Raw genomic sequence first — 23,819 nt, forward strand, 5'->3', positions numbered from 1 at the left:
ACCAAAGTCTGTGTTCTCTTTTAAAAGTATAGAATGCTTTCAGATCGCATTAATAGCCCAAGATTAAAACCCAACATTGCTAACAGAGCACAGAGAAGTTTTAGTAGTTTTAACTGGAATTGCTATTTCACTAATTTCACTGACATTCCGAGTAAGTTCCTACACAGACTATATGACAATAGAAGATACAATCTCTGATTACATCACCTGACTTCTTTTAAACACTGAAGCAAAACAGAGCAACGATGATTCAACAAACTTTAAGCGCTGTCCATTCTAGTAATTGTTCCTAACAAATGTCAAAAAGTCTATGAAAAAGCACTTAATGTTTCTGTGATAACTTCCCTCTTTGTACCGCCAGAGCCTCTTCCAGTTTCGTATTAATATTCTGAAAGTGTCTTTCTGCTCCTAGAACTCTCCGCGACTCCACCAGAAGAGCAGGTAGGCTGGAAGTTCCGTACTGTTGTTAAGGAAATAAAATGGCAAGGCAACATCTTTAACTCTTGGAAAAATCACTTGCATATCTGTATTTATTTGTCCTCTATCTGAAATGGTGCAATGTAATTTTTAAAAGTGAAGAACAGCCAACATTAGGGAGTCCTCTGGAATGGCAGGATTTCGCTGTCCACGAAACCCCTACCATTCTGTGATTCTGTGAGCCGCGGTGAAAGGGGAAGGAGCTCTGCGACCACGCCAGAAGGTGATCCGGTCATGAGGTACAAGCGCTGTTCTTAGCATTCAATACCTTATAGAACAGACACAGAACTACCTGAGCTTTCCCCTTTTCTGTTGTTGTTATTTGAACAATAACAACAAAAGAAATTAATTACTTGTTTCCCACTTAATCTATCTTCAATTTCTATGAAAAACCAAAAAGATTAGACCTGAGGAAAACTGTTAGACTTCTGTCCTACGCCAAAAGGTAACAGAATCCTCTCTCAAATACTTTGGTTTTTAGTACAAAAGCAAAAAAAAAAAAAAAAAAAAAGATGCTGCAGTACAGTTACAGCAATGATTTGCAAGTTGGTTCCATAAAGACAATTAACAAACTATTGCTATTTAACGTAAGTTAAACAATAATAGAAATGCCCATCGGTCCAGGAAAAAACAAAAAGGGGGCCGATGCAGATCAGTTCAGAAACACAGGTGAAATATGTACTTACTACCACTTTTTCTTTTGGGTTTTCTTCTCTGTAATCCAGACAGTCTTGCTGTAGCTCCTTTAAATCAGTAAGTAGTTCAGTCGCCTGCCTCAGGGAAGATTTCCTTTCCTGTACCTCAGCATATTCTCTTTGAAGTTTTATCAGTTGTGGTTCAGCTCTGAAATAGATCAAGGCTTTTATGACTGTATTTGAATACTTATTTCATGAGTAGCTATGAACATAGTTCCTCTAAGAAGAGGTAAGGGAGAGGTCGGTGGGAAGTACAAAGCAGACGTTAGCAGAACATACTGCTTCACTGAACAACCAGCGCATTATTTACATGGGAGCACAGGTCCGAATCGCCCCCAAAAAACCCAGACTTTTTTCCACACCTCGCTTTTGAGTCTGACGATACAGCCGCTCTCTCCTAAGCGCTTACGGCTTTCAACAGAAGCAGCGCCTGGTGTTCTGCTCCTGCACACACCTGCTTGCAGGCTGAGGTGTTCCGTGCTTGCGCTGAAGCACACTCGGGATCTACAAACTAGATACACCTCTGCCTACGGAAGCTGAAGGGCTCAAGCCGCTAAATCAGCACTCCAGAACCTGAACACCAACAGCCATTTTCATTTAACAGCATTGCAGCAGAAAAGCTTGCTTAAAATGATCAAATGATTAAAACACAACAAAAAAATACGCGAAGACAGCTTTCAATCTGTGCAGGAGTTCAAACCCATACTGAGGGACGTCTTCAGTTATTTCTTTGCGTGAAGTTTGTCCGTAGTACTGCAAAGAAAACCAGACTCTCATGGCCACGAGAGAGGCCTTGTCATCTGCCTCCGTGGATGCAGGCCCGTGGTCGCTGACAGAGCTGGCATGTATGCTGCACGCAGCTTGAGTGTAAAACTCGTCACTAGCAACCAGCTGGCTTTGGGGAAGTCTAACGGTTCTTCCAAATAATGTAATTTCTGTGTTGTGTATCTAAATGATACTTGAGATTAATGCCAAGTTAGAGGAGATGGAAGCAAACCATGTATTCAGAGTTGTTGCCATACTGCCGAGGTGAAATACACTCTCCCACCCCAAAAGCCCTCTGCATTACCCTTGTGAATTTATGATTCACCACCTCTGCAATTCCAATTGTAGCGTCAGGGTTTTTCTTACAACAGGCGGTCTGAAATACCACCCCCGTTACCCGTTAGCTAAGAGAACTTGCAGGAATGACTGCCTAGGCAACTGAAACATGGAAAGGGGAGGTTACCCTGATGAGCTCTTGTAAAAACAGAAAGCAATACAGAACAGAAGCAGAGTTTCATCAAAATAAAATGAAAGAACAAAAAAAGTGACTTCCACTTCTCAGTTACAAAACACAACAGACTCCTTAGTTCTTCAGGCTGTTACTGGGCATCGTTAGAAACATACCCAATTAGCTCTTCCCTGAGTTGCAACAGTCGCTGCCTTTTCTTTTTGATGTCTGTTATTACCTGAAACAAACAGCGAGGAAAGTATTTGGAACAGTTTCTGTCACTACAAAGGCAAGCAACTCAAATGCCATCGGCTTTTTTCTTTGAGGTTTTACGCTCCAGATTCTGCGTGTGGAAGATTCCAAGATACCACACCTTACAAACTGCCATATCTGAAATCCATATTCTAGACATTTCAAAGAACTTTAATGTGTCAAACCCTCCTCTCCTTCTCTTAAGGGACATGGGAATTACAAGCATACAAAAGGAGTTTGTGACATTTTGAACTCAAATGTGATCATCTCTGGCAGGTTTTTGTTTATTTCTGTTTGAAAAATGCAGAGTGGTATGAATGTATGTTCAGTATGATTGCCAAAACTCAGGAACTAAGCATAAATAAGCTTTTTTTAGTACAACATCCAATTAAAAAAAAAATATAAATTTAGCAACTACAAGTTTTATTTTAAACAAATGTATAAAAGGCAAAATACAGACAACTGAGTGTCCATGAATGCTAGATGTGTATTAAAATTTGCATTTTACATGCAGAGTACCTTACTGTATCACCTCAAATTAACAAGACTTTAGCACATTAATTGCTACCTCGCAGAATAAGCTTTGTGCCGACTTGTTAAGAGCTATTTTGTCATCAAAAAGTTTGTGGAAGAGGTTAATCTGCGCAGAAAGCCCCTGGCAGACAGTGCCTGGCCTTCTCTCAAGTATCTCCGCTGTAGGGCATGAAACCACGGCGATGTTTTCCTGCCCGTACCCCAGTTCCCCCTCCTGTAGACATTCCCCTGTCGCATTTTCAGTGAATTCCGACTTGCTCTGAACAAACCGAGGAACTGCCTTCCTCTGAACAAAAATCTTGCATATATTTAGGGAACGCCGCTCCCTTAGCCTTCTCTCCTTTAAACCAATCAATCCAATTCTATCCTCACAGCTTTGCTGCTCTCTTCTAGATTTTATGTTCATTTATATTTCTTGAAGGTTAGCTCTCAATATTTAATTAGCTCTCCAGAGGCTTCACTGGTGATCGTTACAGAAAAGAGTAATCCACATGCATAGATACCTACGCACCCTAATGTGCGCTCCTCCTTACACCAGTGTAGCGCTGTATGTATGGAGCTTGAGATCCATCGTATTTCCTCAGACCTTTCCCAAAAACACTCCATCCTCTATTTGTGCAGTTGACTATGTAGTACGGTACACTTTTTAGTCAATTATTTCATTTCTTTCAGTCAACTTTTTGAAATTTCAGTGCCCACCTGTGTGCGCTGTACAGTCTAGCGACAGTACATCTTTGAAATATGTATTTACCTTAGCATTTTTTTTCTTCATATTCTTGAATTCCTGGACTTCCGCTATCTACAGAGGAAAAGAAGGATTACGGATTGACTATGGATCTTGATTTCATCTCTATCCTCCTAAAACCCCGGGTGCAAGAATTACTTTGGAATAGCATAGAAAGCTGTTTATAAAACCAGCACCGGTTCAAAGGAAGATGACAAGTGTATCACTTGTGTATCGATGCTTTCCTCTCCCCTCATGCCAGAGGAAGACTTTCACAAAATTCATCATCTTGCACCAGTTAGTGCAAGTAATACTCCTTGTACCAATCAGTGCCATAACTACCTAGCTTATTTTTGCTATAACTTTACATAAAATGTATAAAACTAGTCATTTTAAAACTCACTCCTTCTAATGATTTCCTTACAACTACAGTTTTAGTACTTATCCATTGTATTTAACAATTTAAGTAATGTGCAATGCACAGCTCTATAATCACTCCCACAAATATTTGCTTTATTCATGGTGTACTTACCAGATCAGTGATTTGGTCCTTGAAAGCAGAACAGAAGTCATTGACAGCTTTTCTGCAAATGTTTGATTCTATGCTTTGTCTGGAGGAGTCAGAGGGACAAAACACAGCCCATTTGGTTTAGTAAAGGAGAAATCTCATCCCAAAACATTCCTTTGAGTAATGAATAAAACCCAGTGTTAAGCAGCTAGTAGCACAGGCCCCTGCGGATCTTTCATGTACTAGCAACAGCTTAATTTCTACATTGAAATACATGAACTGAGATGTGGTGTTGTTATGTTTGGAAAAATATCAAATTCCTGGAGATCTCCTCAAGATCACATACGAAAAATATTTGTATTGCAGAAACCTAATAATCATTAAAATAACATCAGAATGCAACCATGCAATACGGCATTCCCTAAAGGACGGCCCTTCAGCAAAAGGCGGGTAATTTGTTTTTAAAACTTTTTGAGTATCGAGCCATAGGAAAGCAGAATATTTACCCGTAATTTGCTACTATGTTCTCAAATTCACCCAGAACAACATCCAGTTCTGTAACATCTCTGGGAGCTCTTTTCAGCTCTTTGGGACACCAAACCTGTACAGAACACGGGCTGTCCACTGAAACAACAAAATAACGTTAAGCGTTGTACAATTCAGATACATGTTCTAAAATAACAGAAAAGTTAGTACACCCACCATAAAAATAACCATGTAAAAGTTATGAATATTTTCATATGAAACTTGAGGGAAATATGAATTATTTCGTCTGTCTTTGGCTGAGCAACTATGACAGACTCATCTGGGAGCACTTTAGAATTTGGATGATCAATTATATACAATTTATTTCTTATTCTTCATCATTTCAAACAAGCCCAGGAGCACATTCTTACACTAACTGACAAGCCATACAGTGTATTGTACACACAGCTGTTTGTGCTGTGAAAACTCTCAGCTTGAGTTTGGGCAGCCTGCATCACTCCAAGAATCACGAGTCATTACAGCATACTTGTAAGCATTTTGTATTGATACCATATATGCTTCAAAAAAAAGCTATATATGAATATTTTTCTTGAAACTTTGCAACAGCATTATTAGCTAATTCCACAAAACCTTAAACCATGTTTCTTCACACACTCCCCAGTGTAAATCTAGTCCTTGAACGTGACGGGGTACAGTTCACAGGAAGCAAGCCGACACCTGAGAAACAGTTTGCCTATACCAAAAAATGCCGCTGTCTGGAAGCTCCCTATCTCCAAGGCCTTCATACCAGCAGCTGGGCCTACGCTGCCAGTCAGGGGCACTCCGAGCTCTGCCCCACCACCTGGTGCTCCAGGCTTCCAGACCAAGTGACACCCTGAAGCCTCCTACAGCTCCACAGCCACGGAGCCAGCCTTCCCTCTGCGGACTGCGTGCCAGGGACAACACACACCTACGCTTCACCCCTTCCGGGGAGGAACAGGCAAGTGCAGGGATGCAAACCGTGGGGATCAGAGCTGCGTGGCACACCAGCTCCTCTGTTTAACCATTGCTAATGAGCGTCTAGACCAGAACTGAAAGTAAAACCTCCCATCTGCAGAAGCAGTATGTTGCTGCCTATCAGGAATGAAAACTGCGGAGTTATGGAAAAGCACTCATCCTGAATGAGGAAAAGCCATACGGGAGTTTTGAAAAGTCTGCGTTACCAGAAGGATCTGACGTGTTCTTCTCCGAAGGCGGCTGCTTCTTTTTTGCCTGGAACTGAGTAGCATTCAGAGCCTTCTGTGATACAAAAAGCAGATTAACTTAATAAAAGACAACCCTAGGTTTACTCATTTAAAGTTCAGAGAGATGGCAATTAGGCAGAGCACATGGAAGTATCTCAGCTTTTCACGACTGAAACGTCAGTAACATTTACTCAGGGCTACTTCGCCAGAACCACAGCACAGCGATCGCGCTGCTGCGGGACCGCAGCTGCCTGACCGCGCTGACCGACTGACACGTCAGCCTCTGCCACACAGCCGGAGGAACGTTGTGAGGGGCGTAGGGCCCATTGGATCAGCACCATCGCCGCTCGGTATTAACAGTTCTCTGATCAACAGTGCCTGCCTGCCTTCTGTTTCAGCCACGTTCCGCCCCAGTTCTGTCTCTACTTAGACTACTTTGTGACACCAGCACAAAGCAGTAATTCTACAACACTGCTGCATACGTGCAGTTTACTGATGAAAGACTACTGCTCTGCACTGAATTTTACAAAAGGATTTTCAACAATTCCAATTAATGTCACTACATTAAAAACTTCTATGCAAACGACTGCATAGCTTCTTTTACCACAGGCCTACTTTCTCAAGTCTGCAGTTAACTCTTCTTCTGTAGACCTGGAAGCTAAGAGGGCCCAAAGCATTTTACACTAATTGCAGTCTAAGTGTGGAAAAACACTCATTCAAAACCAAGTGGTTTTTGTCTAATTCCAATATATAATAAAAATGAATTTTATCAATGGAAAATTCAATTCTCTCATAAATATGTTCTTACCTCAATACTGAACAAGTACGAGGGATTTATATTCCATTTAGTATGCTATTCTTTAAGAACATATATTCCAGACATAAAGAAGAAAAGAACATATTCCCAGCTGAGCAAGAGAACGGGCTACACGGCACAGGAACACCTGGCTACTATATTCCCTGTGGACACGATGACTGTAGCTTTAAGTATTTCACTTGGCCATCTCACAAGAATACTCTGAGGACACAATTAAGTACTAAGGAAGGACTAAGACACAAATGAAAGGTCTTGCTCTCCCCTCCTCTCTGATGCAGGCAAGGCATGAAGCAAGTTAAAATTAAATTAACTGATATACTGATGCAACTTTCTCTGTACCACGTTCTCCTTAAGGGGTTCATCTTCAGGACCAGCTGTGCTGAATTTCGGCGCATCACCACCAGATGTTTTCGAGTGACGCGGTTTTTTACTAGGAAAAAAAAAATATCCACATGTAAACGCGATACACGCTGAGAAAGAATGATCTTCAACCATATAAACAACAAAACCTGACATTTTGGGCAACATTTTGTATTGCTATGTCATTCAGTTTGTGCCCCCTAAATCAGCTCCATACAAAGTTGCAAATGGCGTATAAAGGGAACAGAACCTTTACCCCCTACCAGCAACCCTTGCGACAACTGGAAATCCATTACTAACTGACCACTGGGATAGCCCTGTGGTTTTGAGGAGAAACTTTGAAAGGGAAACAGAATTATTATTGAGGATATTTTAGCAGGAAAGGATAAGGCTTTCTCAGTGGCGGGGCGAGGTTAGAAATCAAAAAAACACACTCTCATGCAAGTTCTATTATTGTCTTGCTATTTCATTCAAGAACTGTTTCAGATTTAAACCAAATTTGATTTAACAAATAAGAAACATACTAAAACCTGCACTGAAGATTTTTTTAAAATTAATTTTCTTTGTTACATATAGTTTAACTGGCTTTTACCTATTGTAAAAAATTGTATTTTACCTTTTTAACTTCAAAGACACCAGCATTTAGAAGACTAACTAATATCTCACAGAGATATGACATGGCTACAGCCTGTTCAGAGGGACAGGAGGTGAGGAAGGAGGGGTGGAGGCGCTGCCTTCTACATCAAGAAACAGACAGGGTGTGCAGAGCTGTCTCTGAATCACAGCCACGAGCAGGTCGAAAGCCTATGGGTAAGAATCAGAGACTGAGGCAACACAGGGAACCTTGTGGTTGGTGCCTACTCCAGGCTGCCCGATCAAGGTGAGCCTACAGACGAAGCCTTCTTCCTCCAGCTCCAGGAGGCTTCGCGCTCGCAGCCTCTCGTCTTGCCAAGGGACTCCAACCACCCCAGTACCTGCTGGAAAAGTAGCAGGGCGAGCAGCAGACAATCCAGGAGACTCCTGGAGCATACTGAGGATAACTCCTCAAGCCAGGTCACAGACAGCCCTACCAGAGGGGATGTGATACTGGACCTGATGGTCACCAATGCAAGGGAGTTCATTGGTGACATCAAGACTGGAGGCAGCCTGGGCTGCAGTGATCATGCATTGGTGGAGTTCACAGTCCAGAGGGATAAGGACCAGGTGAAGAGTAAAGTCAGGACCCTGAATTTTAGGAAAGCAAAATTACAGCTCTTCAAGGAGCTGGTCAATGGGACCCCCTGGGAAACGGTCCTCAGAGACAGGGGGGGGCAGAACAGAGCTGGCAGATCTTTCAGGATGCTTTCCATAGAGTGCAAGAGCTCTCAGTCCCCAGGTGTAAGAAATCAGGAGAAGAAAGCAAGAGAACAGCATGGCTGAGCTGAGACCTGCTGGTCAAACTAAAGGGCAAGTGGGAACTGCACAGACAGTGGAAGCAGGGACAGGTATACTGGGAAGAGCACAGGGACGCTGCCAGGCTGTGCAGGGATGGGGTCAGGAAGGCCAAGGCGCAGCTGGAGCTGAACTTGGCAAGGGATGCAAAGAATAACAAGAAGGGCTTCTACAGATATGTCAGCCAGAAAAGGAAGGTTAAAGAAAGCATACTCACCCCATGAACAAGAATGGCGACCTCGTATCAACAGACAAGGAGAAGGCTGAGGTACTCAACAACTTTTTTCCCTCAGTCTTCACCGGCAGCCTCTCTCCTTGCCCCTCCCAAGTTGATGGATGACAAGATGGGAACCAGGGGGGTAAAGCCCCTCCCCATGTAAGGGAAGACCAGGTTCAGGACCACCTGAAGAACCTGAACATACACAAATCTGTGGGACCTGACGAGATGCATCCCAGAGTCCTGAGGGAATTGGCTGATGTCATTGCCAAGCCACTCTCCGTGACAGTTGCAAGGTCATGGCAGTCAGGCAAAGGCCCTGGTGACTGGAAGAAGGGAAACATTGCACCCATTTTAAAAAAGGGTAGGGAGGAGGACCTTGGGAACTACTGACCTGTCAGCCTCACCTCTGTGCCTGGTAAGATCATGGAACAGAGCCTCCTAGAAGCTGTGCTAAGGCACATGGAGGACAGGGAGGTGATTCGAGACAGCCAGCATGGCTTCACCAAGGGCAAGTCCTGCCTGACCAAACTAGTGGCTTTCTATGATGGTGTGACTAGATCAGTGGACAAGGAAAGAGCTACAGATGTGATCTACCAGGACTTCTGTAAGGCCTTTGACATGGACCCCCACAACATCCTTCTCTCTAAATTGGAGAGATAGGGATTTGATGGATGGACTGTTTGGTGGACAAGGAATTAATTGGAAGGTTGCAGCCAGAGGGTAGTGGTCAATGGCTCAATGTCCAGATGGAGATCGGTGACAAGTGGGGTCCCTCAGGGCTCCATACTGGGACGGATGCTGTTTAACATTTTCATCAATGACATGGACAGTGAGATTGAGTGCACCCTCAGCAAGTCTGCAGATGACACCAAGCTGAGTGGTGCAGTTGACACACCAGAAGGACAGGATGCCATCCAGAGGGACTGGGACAAGCTGGAGAGGTGGGCCTGTGTGAACCTCATGAGGTTCAACAAGCCCAAGTGAAAGGTACTGCATCTGGACTGGGGCAGCCCCCGCTATCAACACAGGCTGGGGGATGAAGGGATTGAGAGCAGCTGTGCTGAGAAGGATGTGGGGGTATTGGTGAATGGAATGCTGGACATGACCCTGCAATGTGCGCTCGCAGCCCAGCAGGCCAACCGTACCCTGGGCTGCATCCCCAGCAGCGTGGCCAGCAGGGAGGGGGAGGGGATTCTGCCCCTCTGCTCCACTCTGGTGAGACCCCACCAGGAGTCCTGCATCCAGCTCTGGAGCCCTCAGCACAGGGCAGACATGGACCTGTTGGAGCCGGGCCATAGGAGGCCACAAAGATGGTCCGAGAGCTGGAGCACCTCTGCTGTGAGGAAAGACTGAGAGAGTTGGGGCTGTTCAGCCTGGAGAAGGCTGCAGGGAGACCTTACTGTGGCCTTCCAGTACCTGAAGGGGCCTACAGGAAAGATGGCCAAAATCTTTTTAGCAGGGCTTGTTGTGAGAAGGCAAGGAGTAACAGTTTTAAACTAAAAGAGAGCAGATTTAGACTGGATATAAGGAAGAAATTGTTTATAGTGAGAGTGGTGAAACCCTGGCCCAGGTTGCCCAGAGAGGTGGTCAATGCCCCATCCCTGGAAACATTCCAGGCCAGGTTGGACGGGGCTCTGAGCACCCTGGTCCAATTGAAGATGTCCCTGCTCAGTGCAGGGGGGTGGGACTAGATGACCTCTAAGGTCTCTTCAAACCTAAAGCATTCTGTGCTTCTATGAGTCTGTATTTTAAAGTCCTTTAGTGTGAAAAACAAATACAGTAAGTACTTAAATCAATGTACTGCTTCCAAAAGGCAAACACTAATTTATTCTCCCATTTCTTCTCTACATTCCCCAATCTTATTTATTCCTTTGGTTTCTCATTTGGGAAAATTAAAGTTAAAGCATCTGTTTAATAAGCAACTAGGGAAACCCATTTAATATAAAAAACTAAAGATTAAATGAAATGCTGGCAATTTTTTTTTTTCACCAGACCTTCTTTCTGTATTTTTCCTTGGTGGAGCTGAAACACGACCAAGTGACTCGTGCGAATGTTCCTCTCCGTAAGCATCCACAGCGGTACTGTGCAAAGGGTGATCTATAAAGAACAGGACACAAGCTGTAGGAAAATGGTTCCCAATCGTTCAGGCAAAGAGCATGGACGTGCTAGCACTGCCTGCCACTCAGCTTTTAGTTAGAATTTCTGTGATTTGCTCACTAATACAAATGAATTCTTATGAAAAGTATTGTTTGAGGATAAGGAAAAATATACGTAGTGAAAAGCTTCATAGTTTCTATACTCACCCACCTGCTATTTCTTTACAAACTGAAACCAAAGGTGCATGAAAGCTCAGCACGTACGTATGGCACACAGCAAGCAAAACAGTTTGTACGGTTTATTTAAAGTCTCTCTTTGCTATGGCATACACCAATCTTCTACACATTTAAACAACTACTTTCTAACTTTTACCTCTTCTTTAATACAGATTTTTAGCTGCTTTATTGGATGTTATAAGATGACAGTTAAAGCTGCTACAGCAAGTTTGTAAATGTGGAATTCTTGAAGGTAGCTACCAGAACAGATTAAAATGCCAAGAACCTTAAGGTTGTAGCCTGCCTTCCATAGTATATTTTTTTCAAGCACACTGCCACAAAAATTTAGTGTTAGTTTACGTTAGTGTTAGTGGACATCCTTTTTATAGTTTTTAACACGTACCACGGAAGTGAGGAAGAGAAGAGCTTTTAATTCTGCAGACTTTCCCTTACGACAACCCTTTTGCTATATTGCAACATTTTGCTATATTAGCTCATTTTCAATGCTGCTTCTAGTAGTTACATGTGTATTTCCATGATTTTCTTACAGTAATAAATATTACAGCTGAGAAACAGCTCTTGTCATTTTCTCCACAACTTCTAGTTACACAGTTTTTCAACGATTTTTTTCACCAACACTGACATGTGAGAGCTATAAATGTTTATTAACAGAGAACTTCACCCAGGGGCATGTATTCCACCTAAATGGATTCTCTTCCAGTACACCGATGCCTCACTGTGCAAGTCCCATACGGAGCATGAAAGTGGTTTTAATGCTTCACCAAAAACAGTATGGTTTTACGATGTTGCTTTTTAAGTAGAATAACATCCCTGTGAACATTGAAGTTTGCTGCCATGAATACTCCCACAACAGCAAAAACTTTCACATCATAATTTGTGTAATTTAATAGAGTAACTTAAGATATTGAACTTTCCTTTTAAAACATAAACTTCTACACAACTGCAATATTATATTGCATGAAATTCTACCACCCAGACTGTAAAACTTCAATAGCCAGTATTTTTCTATCAACTTTTACTTGCACGTATTACGGTGTTACACTTGTTACTTCTTAAGTGACAGAAAGTAACACCTCTCTCAAAAATAGCCCTGTCTCTCCTGCCCATAATTTTCTATGCCAAAGAAACAATATCCTTTCCTAAGCAAGCATCAAAATATTTTGCCTGTATGGTTTGCTCATGAAAAATCATACATTAAACGACACTGAAGTTAATACTAACCAAAAGAATCCTCAAGCTCCTCAAGCTGATTTGCTTCCGCTATTTTCAATATCCTTGAGACATCTGGTTCCCCGGGTGGAAGCAACTTCCAGTGAAGATGGGAGCTGGCTTTGTGTTCCTGCATGGGTATGAAGTTAATAGTGAGTCCATCCAGCTTTTTGAGTGTAAAACAGATTAAATATGATGACGAATTTCAAGAGCATTTGACTACTAGAAATGCATTTAACCTGGACCATATTTACTGGCAAGCTACGAGATAAAGTATTTGAAGCATGTGGTTTTTCCTCAGGCTATGTTTTTTTCCCCTAAGAGAAGTAATGGTATAGAAGTGACATATTCTGCTATTTAATATTATACTGCAGCGTCAGCTTTGTCTTATTTTATAAAACTAAGTGTACAAGCTTAGAAATCTTACAACAATCTAATAGCTGGTATCTACGATCCGTAGCCTTTTTCTTTTCAGGCATCAAAATATTTCTTCTGTCATCTCTGTATGACGTGAATGTCCATCCCTGTCCAATTTAATGAGTCTCACTTTTTAAAAAAGCCTGAAAAGCTATGCATAACTTCTTATAAAAGGCAGAATTTGTAAGTCAAGTATTACCCACAAGCAGTAAAGCAAAAGAGTAGGGGAGAATGGCACTGGTTTATCAAATGTTTGTAAACGTGCCATTCACACCCAAAGCCTGGGAGTGAATTTCCTCGCTCCTGCGTGTGTGTGCGCAGGGAAAGGGAATTACATGCAGCAAACACCAGCTTCCCGAGCTTTCAATTCCACCAGCGCTTCCCAGCGCCTCGCAGCTCTTTCCGCGGTACCCAACGCAGGCACATCAACCATTTCCGCTGCGAGCCGCTCTCTGATTTCACCAGACCGCTTCCAAACCCCCGCCTGTCCGCCAGCCAGCGGCCCGTTTTGCCTGACGACGCACTGCTCCTACAAGCAGAAAACGAACCGGACAGGCCCCAAAGCGGCCCCGGCAGAGCCCCGCGCTCGCCTTCAGCGCCGCAGCGAAGCCGCCCAACGCCCGCTGGCCTCACCCCGCTCGGGCGGCAGAACTCACCTCTGATTTATTCCCGGAACGATCTCTCTTCGTTTTCTTCTTTGAGGACATTTCGCTGTTCAGTACAGGCTGCTAAATACACAACTGGGGATAAAGTCAGTGAAAAACTGTCCCTGACGCCAGTCCTCCTCTGTCTCACTAGCTGGGAGAGAGCGGGAAATCTTTGTTAACGCAACGTGCTGTGCATAACCCGCTTTAAAAGCGTTAAAACTCCCTCTCTTAGGCCAGCCCAGCCCAGCGCCTGGCGTAGCCCGCAGAAGTTAGCAATATAAATATAAATACAAAATATACGGCAAGGCCGCGCAGAGCGCTGTTGCGCCTCTACTCTCGCCTCACAGCGGCCGCTTCCCTCCTGAGGGAGACCCCCGGCCCCCGCGCCCCTCACGGGCAGGCCCCGGCCCGCCGCCTCAGGAGCAGAAATGGCGGGCGGCGGCCCCACCGCTCGCCGCGCCCGGCGCGGGGTCCCCGCGGCCACCGCTGCCCCTGGGCCCGGCCCCTCAGCCGCCCACCCGCCCGCCCGTCGCCTTCCCGCCCGTCGCGGTTCGAACCGGGAGGGGCAGGCGCAGCGCCGGAAGGGGAAGCGCCGGTCGCGCCCCGGCAGAGCGGCTCCGCCTCCCGCGGCCCGGCTGGGGAGGGGTGGCGGGCACACCGGCAGGCTGTGCTGGCATCCAGCGAGACCGGGACAGGCTGGAGAGCTGGGCAGAGATGAACCTGATGAGGTTCAACAAGGGCAAGTGCAGGGTCCTGCACTTGGGGAGGAACAACCCCATGCACCAGTAGAGGCTTAGGGCGGACCTGCTGGAGAGCAGCTCTGCAGAGAGGGACCTGGGTGTCCTGGTGGACGACAGGTTGACCGTGAGCCAGCAGTGTGCCCTGGCTGCCAAGAAGGCCAATGGCATCCTGGGGTGCATTAGGAGGAGTGTGGCCAGCAGGTCCAGGGAGGGTCTCCTCCCCCTCTACTCTGCCCTAGTGAGGCCCCATCTGGAGTACTGTGTCCAGTTCTGGGCTCCCCAGTTCAAGAAAGATGAGGAGCTACTGGAGAAAGTCCAGCAGAACAAGGATGATGAGGGCACTGGAGCATCTCTCCTATGCAGAAAAGCTGAGGGAGCTGGGCTTGTTCAGCCTGGAGTAGAGAAGGCGGAGAGGCGACCTTATAAATGCTTACAAATATCTGAAGATTGAGTGTCAGGAGGATGGGGCCAAGCTCTTTTCAGTGGTGCCCAGTGACAGGACAAGGGGCAACAGGCACAAACTGAAGCACAGGAAGTTCCAGCTGAACACAAGGAAGAACTTCTTCCCTCTGAGGGTAAGGGCCCTGGAACAGGCTGCCCAGGGAGGTTGTGGAGTCTCCTTCTCTGGAGATATTCAAGACCTGCCTGGACAAGGTCCTGTGGAGCCTGCTGTAGGTGACCCTGCTTCAGCAGGGGGGTTGGACCAGATGACCCACAGAGGTGCCTTCCAACCCCGAACATTCTGTGGTTCTGTGTGATCTCCCACCTCTCTAGAAAACCAAGTGACCAGGATCATTTCTATAACAATAACCTGATATCTAAGGTCAGAGAGTTGCAGCAGTTAAGAAATTGATTCAAAATGTACAAAAATAGTACCTGCTCAACTAATGTGCCAGAAAAAGTAGGATTGAGATTGAGAACTTGCAGTCCAGGGCTCTGACATTTAGTTACTCAATGTTGTTAATGGGAGGTTTATGATTTGTCAGAAGTCTTACTTCCTCCAGTGATCTGCTGCTGTGTCCCCCCCACTCCGGGGGGTGGGTGGGGTGGGGTGGTGGTGTCTCTGCACTCGTAGTTTGCTGGCTGCAGCACCCAGCCCCCTTTAGCAGCCTGAGCCGAAGGTAGCAATCAGTAGTACAGAGCAGAGCCTTGTTTCCAGCAGAAAGCTTTCTCTGCGGGGTCATGTTAGATCCAGCTCTCAGCCCTCTCTTAGCATCTGCAGTAGGAGAGGTGTTGTGATCCTTCACTCTGTCTTTCCAGGCACCATACACACCAGGTGAATACAGTGTTGAATAAGTGACAGAACTTTGGATAGAGTTCCTTCAGCAGGGAAGGAATGGATAAAGGAACATACAAAATTACTCCAAAATGAAAAAAGTCTACCATGATTAGGAACAGAAGTGTTCCTTATCTCACAGTAACATCGAGACAGTTCTAAGCATTATCTTGGTGGTGATGCTTCATCTACCATGACCTGATAAATCTACCCACGAAATCTTTCATACCAGCCCAATGCATTAAAACCAGATGCATGGTGTAAGTGGAGGAATGCTGACAACACAGGAGGGACAACCACTACCACCCAAAAGCAGTGTAAGAGCTTAAGAAAACTCCAGATTTCAGTGAAAAGTTGATGGCAGTAAGGACAGTACCTGTCAGAAACCATACTGAAGACAAAAATAAAGATTTTTTTTGTTGTTTAAGAATACTGATGGAGCAAGTTACATACAACATCCCTTTCTTACAGATACCGGCCAAAAAAGTACACATAAGTATCAGACCACAGCAGAAAGTTACCTTCCCAAGGAAAGCGTCAACCACAAGCATTTATCCTCTATTTAGTATGTTTGTAGCAGTGGAGTTTTACAGCTTGTCAGAGTTATTACCAAGTTACACCTCGGCTTGTTCGTCAGCAGCATCTTTCCTTGACACAAACAAACACTTCACTGAATTGAAATGCAGAAATATTTATTTTGGTTTCCTTAATTGGTTTTGAAAATTGTTTTGGTTTTATAAAACATAGAAATAGCCAACACTAAGCAAACATTTGAATTCCAATGTAACAAACTACTGCTCTAACAGTTGACTTGGATTTGTGTACCTTAATTGCACACATGTAGGAAATTTTGCTACAGAGTAGTGCATTACAATCACACACAAATCTTAGTGCAAACCTCGTTGTGCTTGTATTTTACATATATCCATGTTTTCAAAGAACAGCAATAAATGCTAATGCAAAACCAACTCTGTTAAGGATAGCAAAAGACTTACGCTGTAATAAGGCTTATTTCTGCTGATTTCTCAAACAAAAGGTAATAGTTACTTTGTAATTTATCTGGGAATTAGGTTTTTATCCCTGAACAAACACCTATCCTGCACCGACACACACAGTTCTGTTGGCATATTTAAATACTTCCAACTGCTGCAAAGCATCAGGCAAAAACATTCTACCTGACCTATTTTGCTATTCAGTGAAGAATACTCCGTGGCTCATACATAAAGCACAGAAAACTAAAAGGTTATGTCAGAAGCTCTTCCCCTTAGAGAGGACCTGGCACATTTTAAAAATGCTTTTTAAACACAGGTTCATTACAAGGAAACAAGTGGCTAGTACAGGTGCAATGTTTACCTGACTGTTAGCATAGCCCAGCCTCCCGAATGGTTTTGGTTTTAGGTCTCTAGTGTTCTTGCCAGAGTTAGGATCTGCTCATTTACAGGGCTGGCATCCCTCTGGATTTGTGTTAACGTAGCAAAGGCCACACTTGCTGAATTAACTGCATCCACACTTCTAGTGCAGAACCGCCATACGCAGATTTACTCCGAGGAACTTGTATTAACCAGACTCCCTCGTGTGGGGTTCTGACTTCTGCCTTACAGAAGTACATCTCTGAACTGGCTGCAGATAAAGAAGGGAATACAAACACTCAGCTGCTTTGCCCCAGTTAATATTAGGGCTAATCTAAGATGTGATACCAGCTACACAACCGCAGAGGGGTTTTTTGGTGGTTGGTTGGTTTTTTTTTTTCTTTTTTTGAACAGGTTAAGTAATCCTTCAGAGGATGCACAATACTTAGAGGCATTTTCAAACCTGCCAAATCCTTTGTGGAACTGACAACTGTAATATACACTGCAGACAGCAAACATGCTGGCAATAAGAAAACCTCAGCTCCTCTGTGAGGGAGAGTCCCATTTTTGGCCAAGGAAGTCTTAAATAACTTACATAGAGTTACCATTTATAGTTAAGGCTCTTTTTGGAAATTGTAGGTCACCATAAAAACAGTATGCAACACAACTTGACGGTAAGGCAGTGTTCCATTTCTTCTACGTTCCTATGGCAAGTACCCATTTTTGTACAAGTTAATGATTGCACAGTTTCCTTCCCTATGTTTGCTGTAGTCAAATTACAGATATGAAGGCCAACAGCAGACATCAGACACGTGCCACCTTCCTCATTCCATTCTCAGTTACATTTTGGCATTAGCATACAGTTCATTTATCTGTGACTGGAAATATTTTCTCAGTTCTGGCCTCTTCGCCTTCAGTGTTGGTGTCAGCAGGCCGTTTTCAATAGAAAACATTTCAGTGTGCATGACAATGTCTTTGACCTGGAAAATAAACAGTTACTAGCCAAGCTGCATTCCTTGGAACAGACAAGGCTATGAAAAAGATTGCCCAGATGTCATAACAAAGCCCACCACTTTAAAGATTTTCCAGACAAATTAAAACCAGTCTCTGCAGAGTCATACTATGTTGGTATTGAGAAATTTAAAGAATTAGGTGTTCAGTTCTCATTAGCATCTTACCTGTTCAAATGACTTCAGACCAGATTCTTTCCCAATCCTCACCATGTCTTCCAGAATGTGTTGTTTGAGGTCCTGTGGAAACAGGGATACATTGTATAGCTTGAAACAGCTGATGCGGAACAGCTAAGGGTTTAGTTAGATATGACTCACCTTATTTCTGCATAGCTCTTCATACGAGCCTTCAAATCCCTTCTTCTTGGCCCAGCTGCGCAAAGTCTCAGGATCAGGTACCACAATAGCTACTAAGAAGGCCTAAAAAGGAATTTTTGAAAAGAAAAAAAAGCTTGACAAAGTCAACACTTTAGTTCCTCCATGTTTCTTACCCGGCAGTGTTAGATTTGGGACAGGAGTTCTGCTCCTGCTGTGAAGTCAGCAGCTTTCTACTGCTTGAACACAGGAGTGCAGTTCAGAAGCTTGCACTTAAGAGAATTACTCCTGTTAAGACCCACATTTCTATTTACACTTGCAAAAGCCTGGACATCTTGGAAGCTTTTTAAAAAATTTTTTTAATTTTCCCTGCATATTGTTAGCAACTTGTGTACAGTCATTAATACTTAGTTAAATCAGTTAGTTCTGCTACCTGGTCTGAAACTAAACGCAGAAATGTGTTCTATAACCACTTGAGTTGGAAGCACATTCAGAACCAAAATGCATAGTGCTAAGAAATTGTAAGATTTCAGTCCCAAAGTTTGGGGTGGGAAGAGGGAGGAAAGGAACACTCTTTTCTGCAGTCTCCTCTTGCACTCATTCTTAAAGTCACCTGAGGAATGCTTACCTGCAAGCTCTCTCCATGGACAAACACTTGAGCAAGGGCTTCACATCTCAGATAGACGTTTTCTATTTTCTCTGGTGCTATGTACTCTCCCTGGGCTAGTTTAAATATGTGTTTTTTCCGGTCAATGATCTTTAATGTACCATTCTGTTGACAGAAATAACTTCCACTCAGAAGAGGCACTTCAAGTGAAAAAACAATCTACACAGCTTAAACATGCCACACTAGATCGCAGAATGATCCACAGAATTAAATATACAAACAAGAGTTTGTTTCTACACATTGAAACTTCAGATCTTCCTGTGCAACCTTTGTTAGGGTTCCAATAACAGAAAAAAAAAGTGCCATCAAACTAACTTCAATGAATAAACTGTCGGGTCATTGATAGCATTAATTAGGTAGTACACTAAAATAGTGCTAGAGCCAGAATACTCTCAAACTCATGTTAGAAGATGACAGGCTCGGCACCCATCTAACCTAAACTAGGGAAAGCCTCAGCATTGGCACTACTAGTGCCTTTTTTTTTAGCTCCAGGCACACAGATTTATCTACAACAGTAATTATCCTCCTAAAATTACTTGTCTTTCACCTAATTCATTGTGTTTAATACCAAATATTTTCTACTTTATTTGTTAAATTACTGCCAATAACTACAGATGCACATTTCAGCTATGTAAGTTAACTTACTGGTAGCCATTTCCCAATATCTCCTGTATGAAGCCAGCCATCTTTGTCCAGAGCTTCTGCTGTTTTTTCTGGATCTTTCAAATAGCCACAAAATACATTTGGCCCTTTCACACACACCTGAAAAGAGTCATTTGTTACTGTCTGCTACTACGAAGAGAAGTTAACAAACACTATTTGCAATAAATGCTTTCTCCAATGGTTCTCAATAACCCCCTCTAAAAAGACAAGACAAAGTTTATGCCTTTGTAGAGAAATCTCTGCTTGTGGTTTTTGGAGGCTTAACATTTTCCACTGGCATAAAGGAAGATCTGTTTTAGACAAAGGATAGTGAGAGCAAATTTTCTTAGCTATGGGCTTCAGTTCTGTGAAACAAGTTGCAACACTTACTGCTAAACTCCAAATAGTTGACGCTGAGGAAGTTAGGACTGAAAGACTAAGATAGTACCTGATATATTAAGGGGCTACCATATTTTTTCAAGTCCAAATTAATTCCTAATGCAGAAAAAACTTTCACAGTAAATGCAAGCAAAACATTTTTAGAAGTTTAAGGACTACTTCACTGTTTCTCATTATGACAATTTATACTCAGTTCCTCTAGCACACCAAGCTTTAAAAGCATATATGAAGCGAAGCAAAAACTGCTGATGAAGACTAAACATGGGGTCATATGCAAGACAGGAAAGAATCTCGACACTGCTTTCCATTTGCAAGCAGTTTCCCCAACACCAAGACCAACTAAATCCTTAAGTATTTCTGGGAATTAAAGCCCAATAATTTCTTTCTAGTCTCACACAAATTACAACCAAGCCAAATAAAGATTATATATTGTTTGCAGTCACAAATTAGTTACTTGCTTAAGCTACTTTTTATTTATCTGTTTCTCACCGCCCCCAAGGTCTCTCAAAAGCACATGAAAAATACCACAGTTAATTTGCTTTCAAGGTTTGGGGAATAACATAAATCACTACATGAACATCTGCTGAAAGCCTATACACAAAATTCAAGCTGTAGATATTTTACTTGGAAAAAAATACTGAAAAAGACAGCAGATAGCATTACATATAAAGCTGAGTACTCAAAGTGCAATTTGTAAAACATACATGTTCAATTTGTGCAGGCTGTGGAAAAAAGTTCAGAACATGCAGGCAGTTGTCACAAATCATTAGCAGCCTTGATGGCATTTTATCTCCATTTCTCTTAATGGTGTTCCAGCCACTTTAAATTACTTCACACATCACAAGCTGGGTAACAAGCTCCACGCATCAGCTCTTCTCCAGCACTTAGCAGCGGGGGGCATGCCCTCTGCTAGCATTTTACTGGAGGACAAATGCAGTATGAGGTTGCCAGTTTCTCAGCTATTCCACACCTAAAAGATGGCACGTTGGTCATACAACCATAAATACATAGTAATCTGTTATCCCGCAGTAAGCTGCTTTTTCTTCCCTCAAATATGCTATTTTCTGTTTTGCTTCTGTGAACTGTTAGCCGACACTGCATGCAGGCAAAGCAGGCGTCTGATTTTAGGTAGCAGACCACGTTGAGCACTTTTACTAAACTCAGACAGTTACCTGTTCTTTCAGGAACAAAAAACATTTTGCAAGGTTTCATAACGGGCTCATATTGACCTTTTGAAATTACTTACCTCACCCTCTCCTTTGGCAGCAAAGTAATTCATGTCTTGTACATCAACAAGCTTGATCATATTGCATGGCATGGGTGATCCAACATGACCTATTAAATAGAGCAACACTTCAATAGCCTTAGCTGCTTTTTAGTCAGGTTCTTAAAACAATAAGCTGGTTACATGCTAAAATAAAATAAAAAAAATAATAAAAAAAGAAAAATGGTAATGCACTACACCAATACCAGCAGAGTACTAGCTTCAGTTGGCTGGGACCGAAACATTAAATTGTCAGATATCCCTACAATGTTACAAGCTGAACCAGGTACTCAGGCTTGCTTTTTCTTACAATCAGGATCCTCGCTCTATGGACATATTTAAGCAGCAAAAGTCCCACTATAGTTTCAGTTATCAGTATTATTTCAGTTAAGGAGGTTGAGATGCAACAGCTGACAGAAATGCAGACTATTTGTTCCAACACCAAAAAATGCCATTTAGGTTTCCAGCACTGTGTTTATACACAGCAGACTCCTGTTCTGTAAAAATTACAAGGGTTGATGCTATGACCACCCCTCTCCCAAAACCACTTCAACTTACAAGTTAAAAGTTTGGATTACTGAACATGCCTAGCTATTTAGGGGTAGAAACTTCAAGGGATCTCTTCAAAAATTTTACTTCACTTGACAAAAACCAGAAACTTTTCCTTCACGACATGTCTACTGAAGACTAAATAACGTGATCAGGGACCTCTATAGCATCCTGAAATTTAACAGGCAGACCATTAACCACCATACCTGCTGTCCAGTCGCCAGGCAGTGACAGTGAGCATCCAGCTGTGCATTCAGTCTGTCCATAACCTTCATAGAACTAGGACATGAAACCAAAACATTGTTTAAAATTCTTACTTTTCAACATACAGTTTCTTCATTAAAATGAAGTTAATATTTTGATTCTTTTGCTATTTTTTTTTTTAAATTGAGCTTAGCAAAATCCCCAGCATTTTCTAAACGGAGTATTGCTATATTAGAGTGTTACGACAATACACAATTTTAAGTGCTAATATTCCACCTTCAGTTCCAATATTTACTCAAAGTTTCACGCAATTTCACATTATGCAACACCTGTCTAGATCAAAACAGAAAGCAGAGGGAGCAAGAGGAAGAAATACAGAACAGTGGCACTAGCAATGACTTCATTCACATCACTTAAGCACAGGTTTGTCCAAGATGCTCAGAAGGGAATCCCTACACCCCATTGTCCTTGTTTTGGCTGGGATAGAGTTAAATTTTTCTTCCTACAAGCTGGTATCGTGCTGTGTTTTGGATTTAGGATGAGAATAATGTTGATAACACTGATATTTTAGTCATTGCTAAGCAGTGCTTGTATTAAGCTCAGGACTTACCAGCTTCTCATGCTGCCCCTGCCCTCCCAGCTTCTTCTTGAAGAGAAGCTGTGAGGGGACACAGCCAGGACCAGCTGATCCAGCTGGCCAAAGGGATATTTCATACCGTATGACATCTTGCTCAGCATATAAGCTAGGGGGAAAGCTGGCCAGGTATCAGTCAGTGGGTGGTGAGCAAGTGCATTGTGCATCACTGGGTTTGTATATTCTTTTATTATTATTATTAATTTTCCCTTCATTTTTTTCTGTCCTATTTAATTGTTTTTATCTCAACCCATGAGTTTTACCTTTTTTTCCTGATTCTCTCCCCCATCCCACCGGGGGTTTGGAGTAGCAAGCAAGCTGCTGTGTGGTGCTTAGCTGCTGGCTGGGGTTAAACCACAATACCCACCACAGCTCTATTATCATATAGAAGACAGGCTTCCCTTTTCTGTGCCAAACGCATTGCTACACCAGCACACTACTGAAGAATGCCAAGAACCCACAGAAGCCTCACATTTTAAAGTGGCTTTACGTTTTCTATTCTTGAAATTTATTTCAGCATATAGTTCCATCCTGTGCTGTTATTCAGATTTTACCTCAAAAAGCACATGCTTTGAAGAGGCTCTGAAGATAAATGCAGCATGTGCAATCTCATTCTCCCTAGTCTCATCTTCAAAGCAACTACACTACAATATCATCATGTTGATTAGATTCTTTACAGTAGTTATGAATACTTCTGTAAGCAAGGCAAGTCCCAGAAACTTAATCCAAGAACATTAATTACTGCTTACAGCAGCCCCCCATAATCTTTCCTTTAAAACAGCTCATCTGGTTACTTCAGTTATAATAAAGGCTTTGGATGAACATAGAAATCTCAGGGGACAGAGAGAAACTTCCTGGAAAGAAGTACACACTTGCGCAGACCCCAAAAAGAATGCGAGGAAGAGTTAACCATGTAATCAGACTACTAGAAGTGTTCTAACATCCGAGCTGGAATGAGGTACTGAAAGCTGTGTGTTTTCAGATTAGGCCAGGAAACTCACCTGACAGCCAAGAGCTGTTCTCAGGAAGGTCAGTACGCTTGCAGACACAGGTGCTGCTCCTGTGATCATGAGCCTTACTTTTCCTCCCAAACTTGCCTACAACAGACACAAGATACTGTGGACACCAAAAGCATTTTAGAGAAGTTTCCAGAGTCCTTTTCCATCCCACCCTCAGCCACTGTTCACCTGCAGTGCCACTCAAATGTCAGAGATTAAAGTTTAG

At 43.0% G+C, this 23,819-nt stretch overlaps 2 protein-coding genes across 2 annotated transcripts in view; both read right to left on the reverse strand.

Annotated features, from left to right (window-relative positions):
• Positions 1–4: 4 nt before the first annotated feature.
• Positions 5–13,963, reverse strand: CENPU (centromere protein U). The gene is made up of 11 exons (XM_009933964.2): positions 13,556–13,963; positions 12,495–12,612; positions 10,935–11,037; positions 7,269–7,359; positions 6,092–6,167; positions 4,910–5,027; positions 4,428–4,506; positions 3,923–3,970; positions 2,562–2,623; positions 1,164–1,320; positions 5–460 (listed from the first exon to the last, which is right to left on the reverse strand). The coding sequence occupies exons 1-11, from the start codon at positions 13,604–13,606 to the stop codon at positions 323–325; spliced, it is 1,041 nt and encodes a 346-aa protein (XP_009932266.2). The 5' UTR covers positions 13,607–13,963; the 3' UTR covers positions 5–322.
• Positions 13,964–16,237: 2,274 nt separating this feature from the next.
• ACSL1 (acyl-CoA synthetase long chain family member 1) overlaps positions 16,238–23,819 on the reverse strand; it is a 39,188-nt gene continuing 31,606 nt past the window's right edge. Inside the window, exons 14-21 of the mRNA XM_075421844.1 lie at positions 23,597–23,692; positions 21,964–22,036; positions 21,191–21,279; positions 19,549–19,665; positions 18,865–19,008; positions 18,240–18,341; positions 18,090–18,161; positions 16,238–17,891 (exon numbers count right to left, since the gene is read on the reverse strand). Of these exons, the coding sequence (XP_075277959.1) occupies positions 17,751–17,891; positions 18,090–18,161; positions 18,240–18,341; positions 18,865–19,008; positions 19,549–19,665; positions 21,191–21,279; positions 21,964–22,036; positions 23,597–23,692 (834 nt within the window). The 3' untranslated portion in view covers positions 16,238–17,750. The remainder of the gene's footprint in view (positions 17,892–18,089; positions 18,162–18,239; positions 18,342–18,864; positions 19,009–19,548; positions 19,666–21,190; positions 21,280–21,963; positions 22,037–23,596; positions 23,693–23,819) is intronic.

The sequence above is a fragment of the Opisthocomus hoazin genome, chromosome 5 (assembly GCF_030867145.1).
Source record: "Opisthocomus hoazin isolate bOpiHoa1 chromosome 5, bOpiHoa1.hap1, whole genome shotgun sequence".
In the NCBI taxonomy this organism is placed as follows: domain Eukaryota; kingdom Metazoa; phylum Chordata; class Aves; order Opisthocomiformes; family Opisthocomidae; genus Opisthocomus; species Opisthocomus hoazin.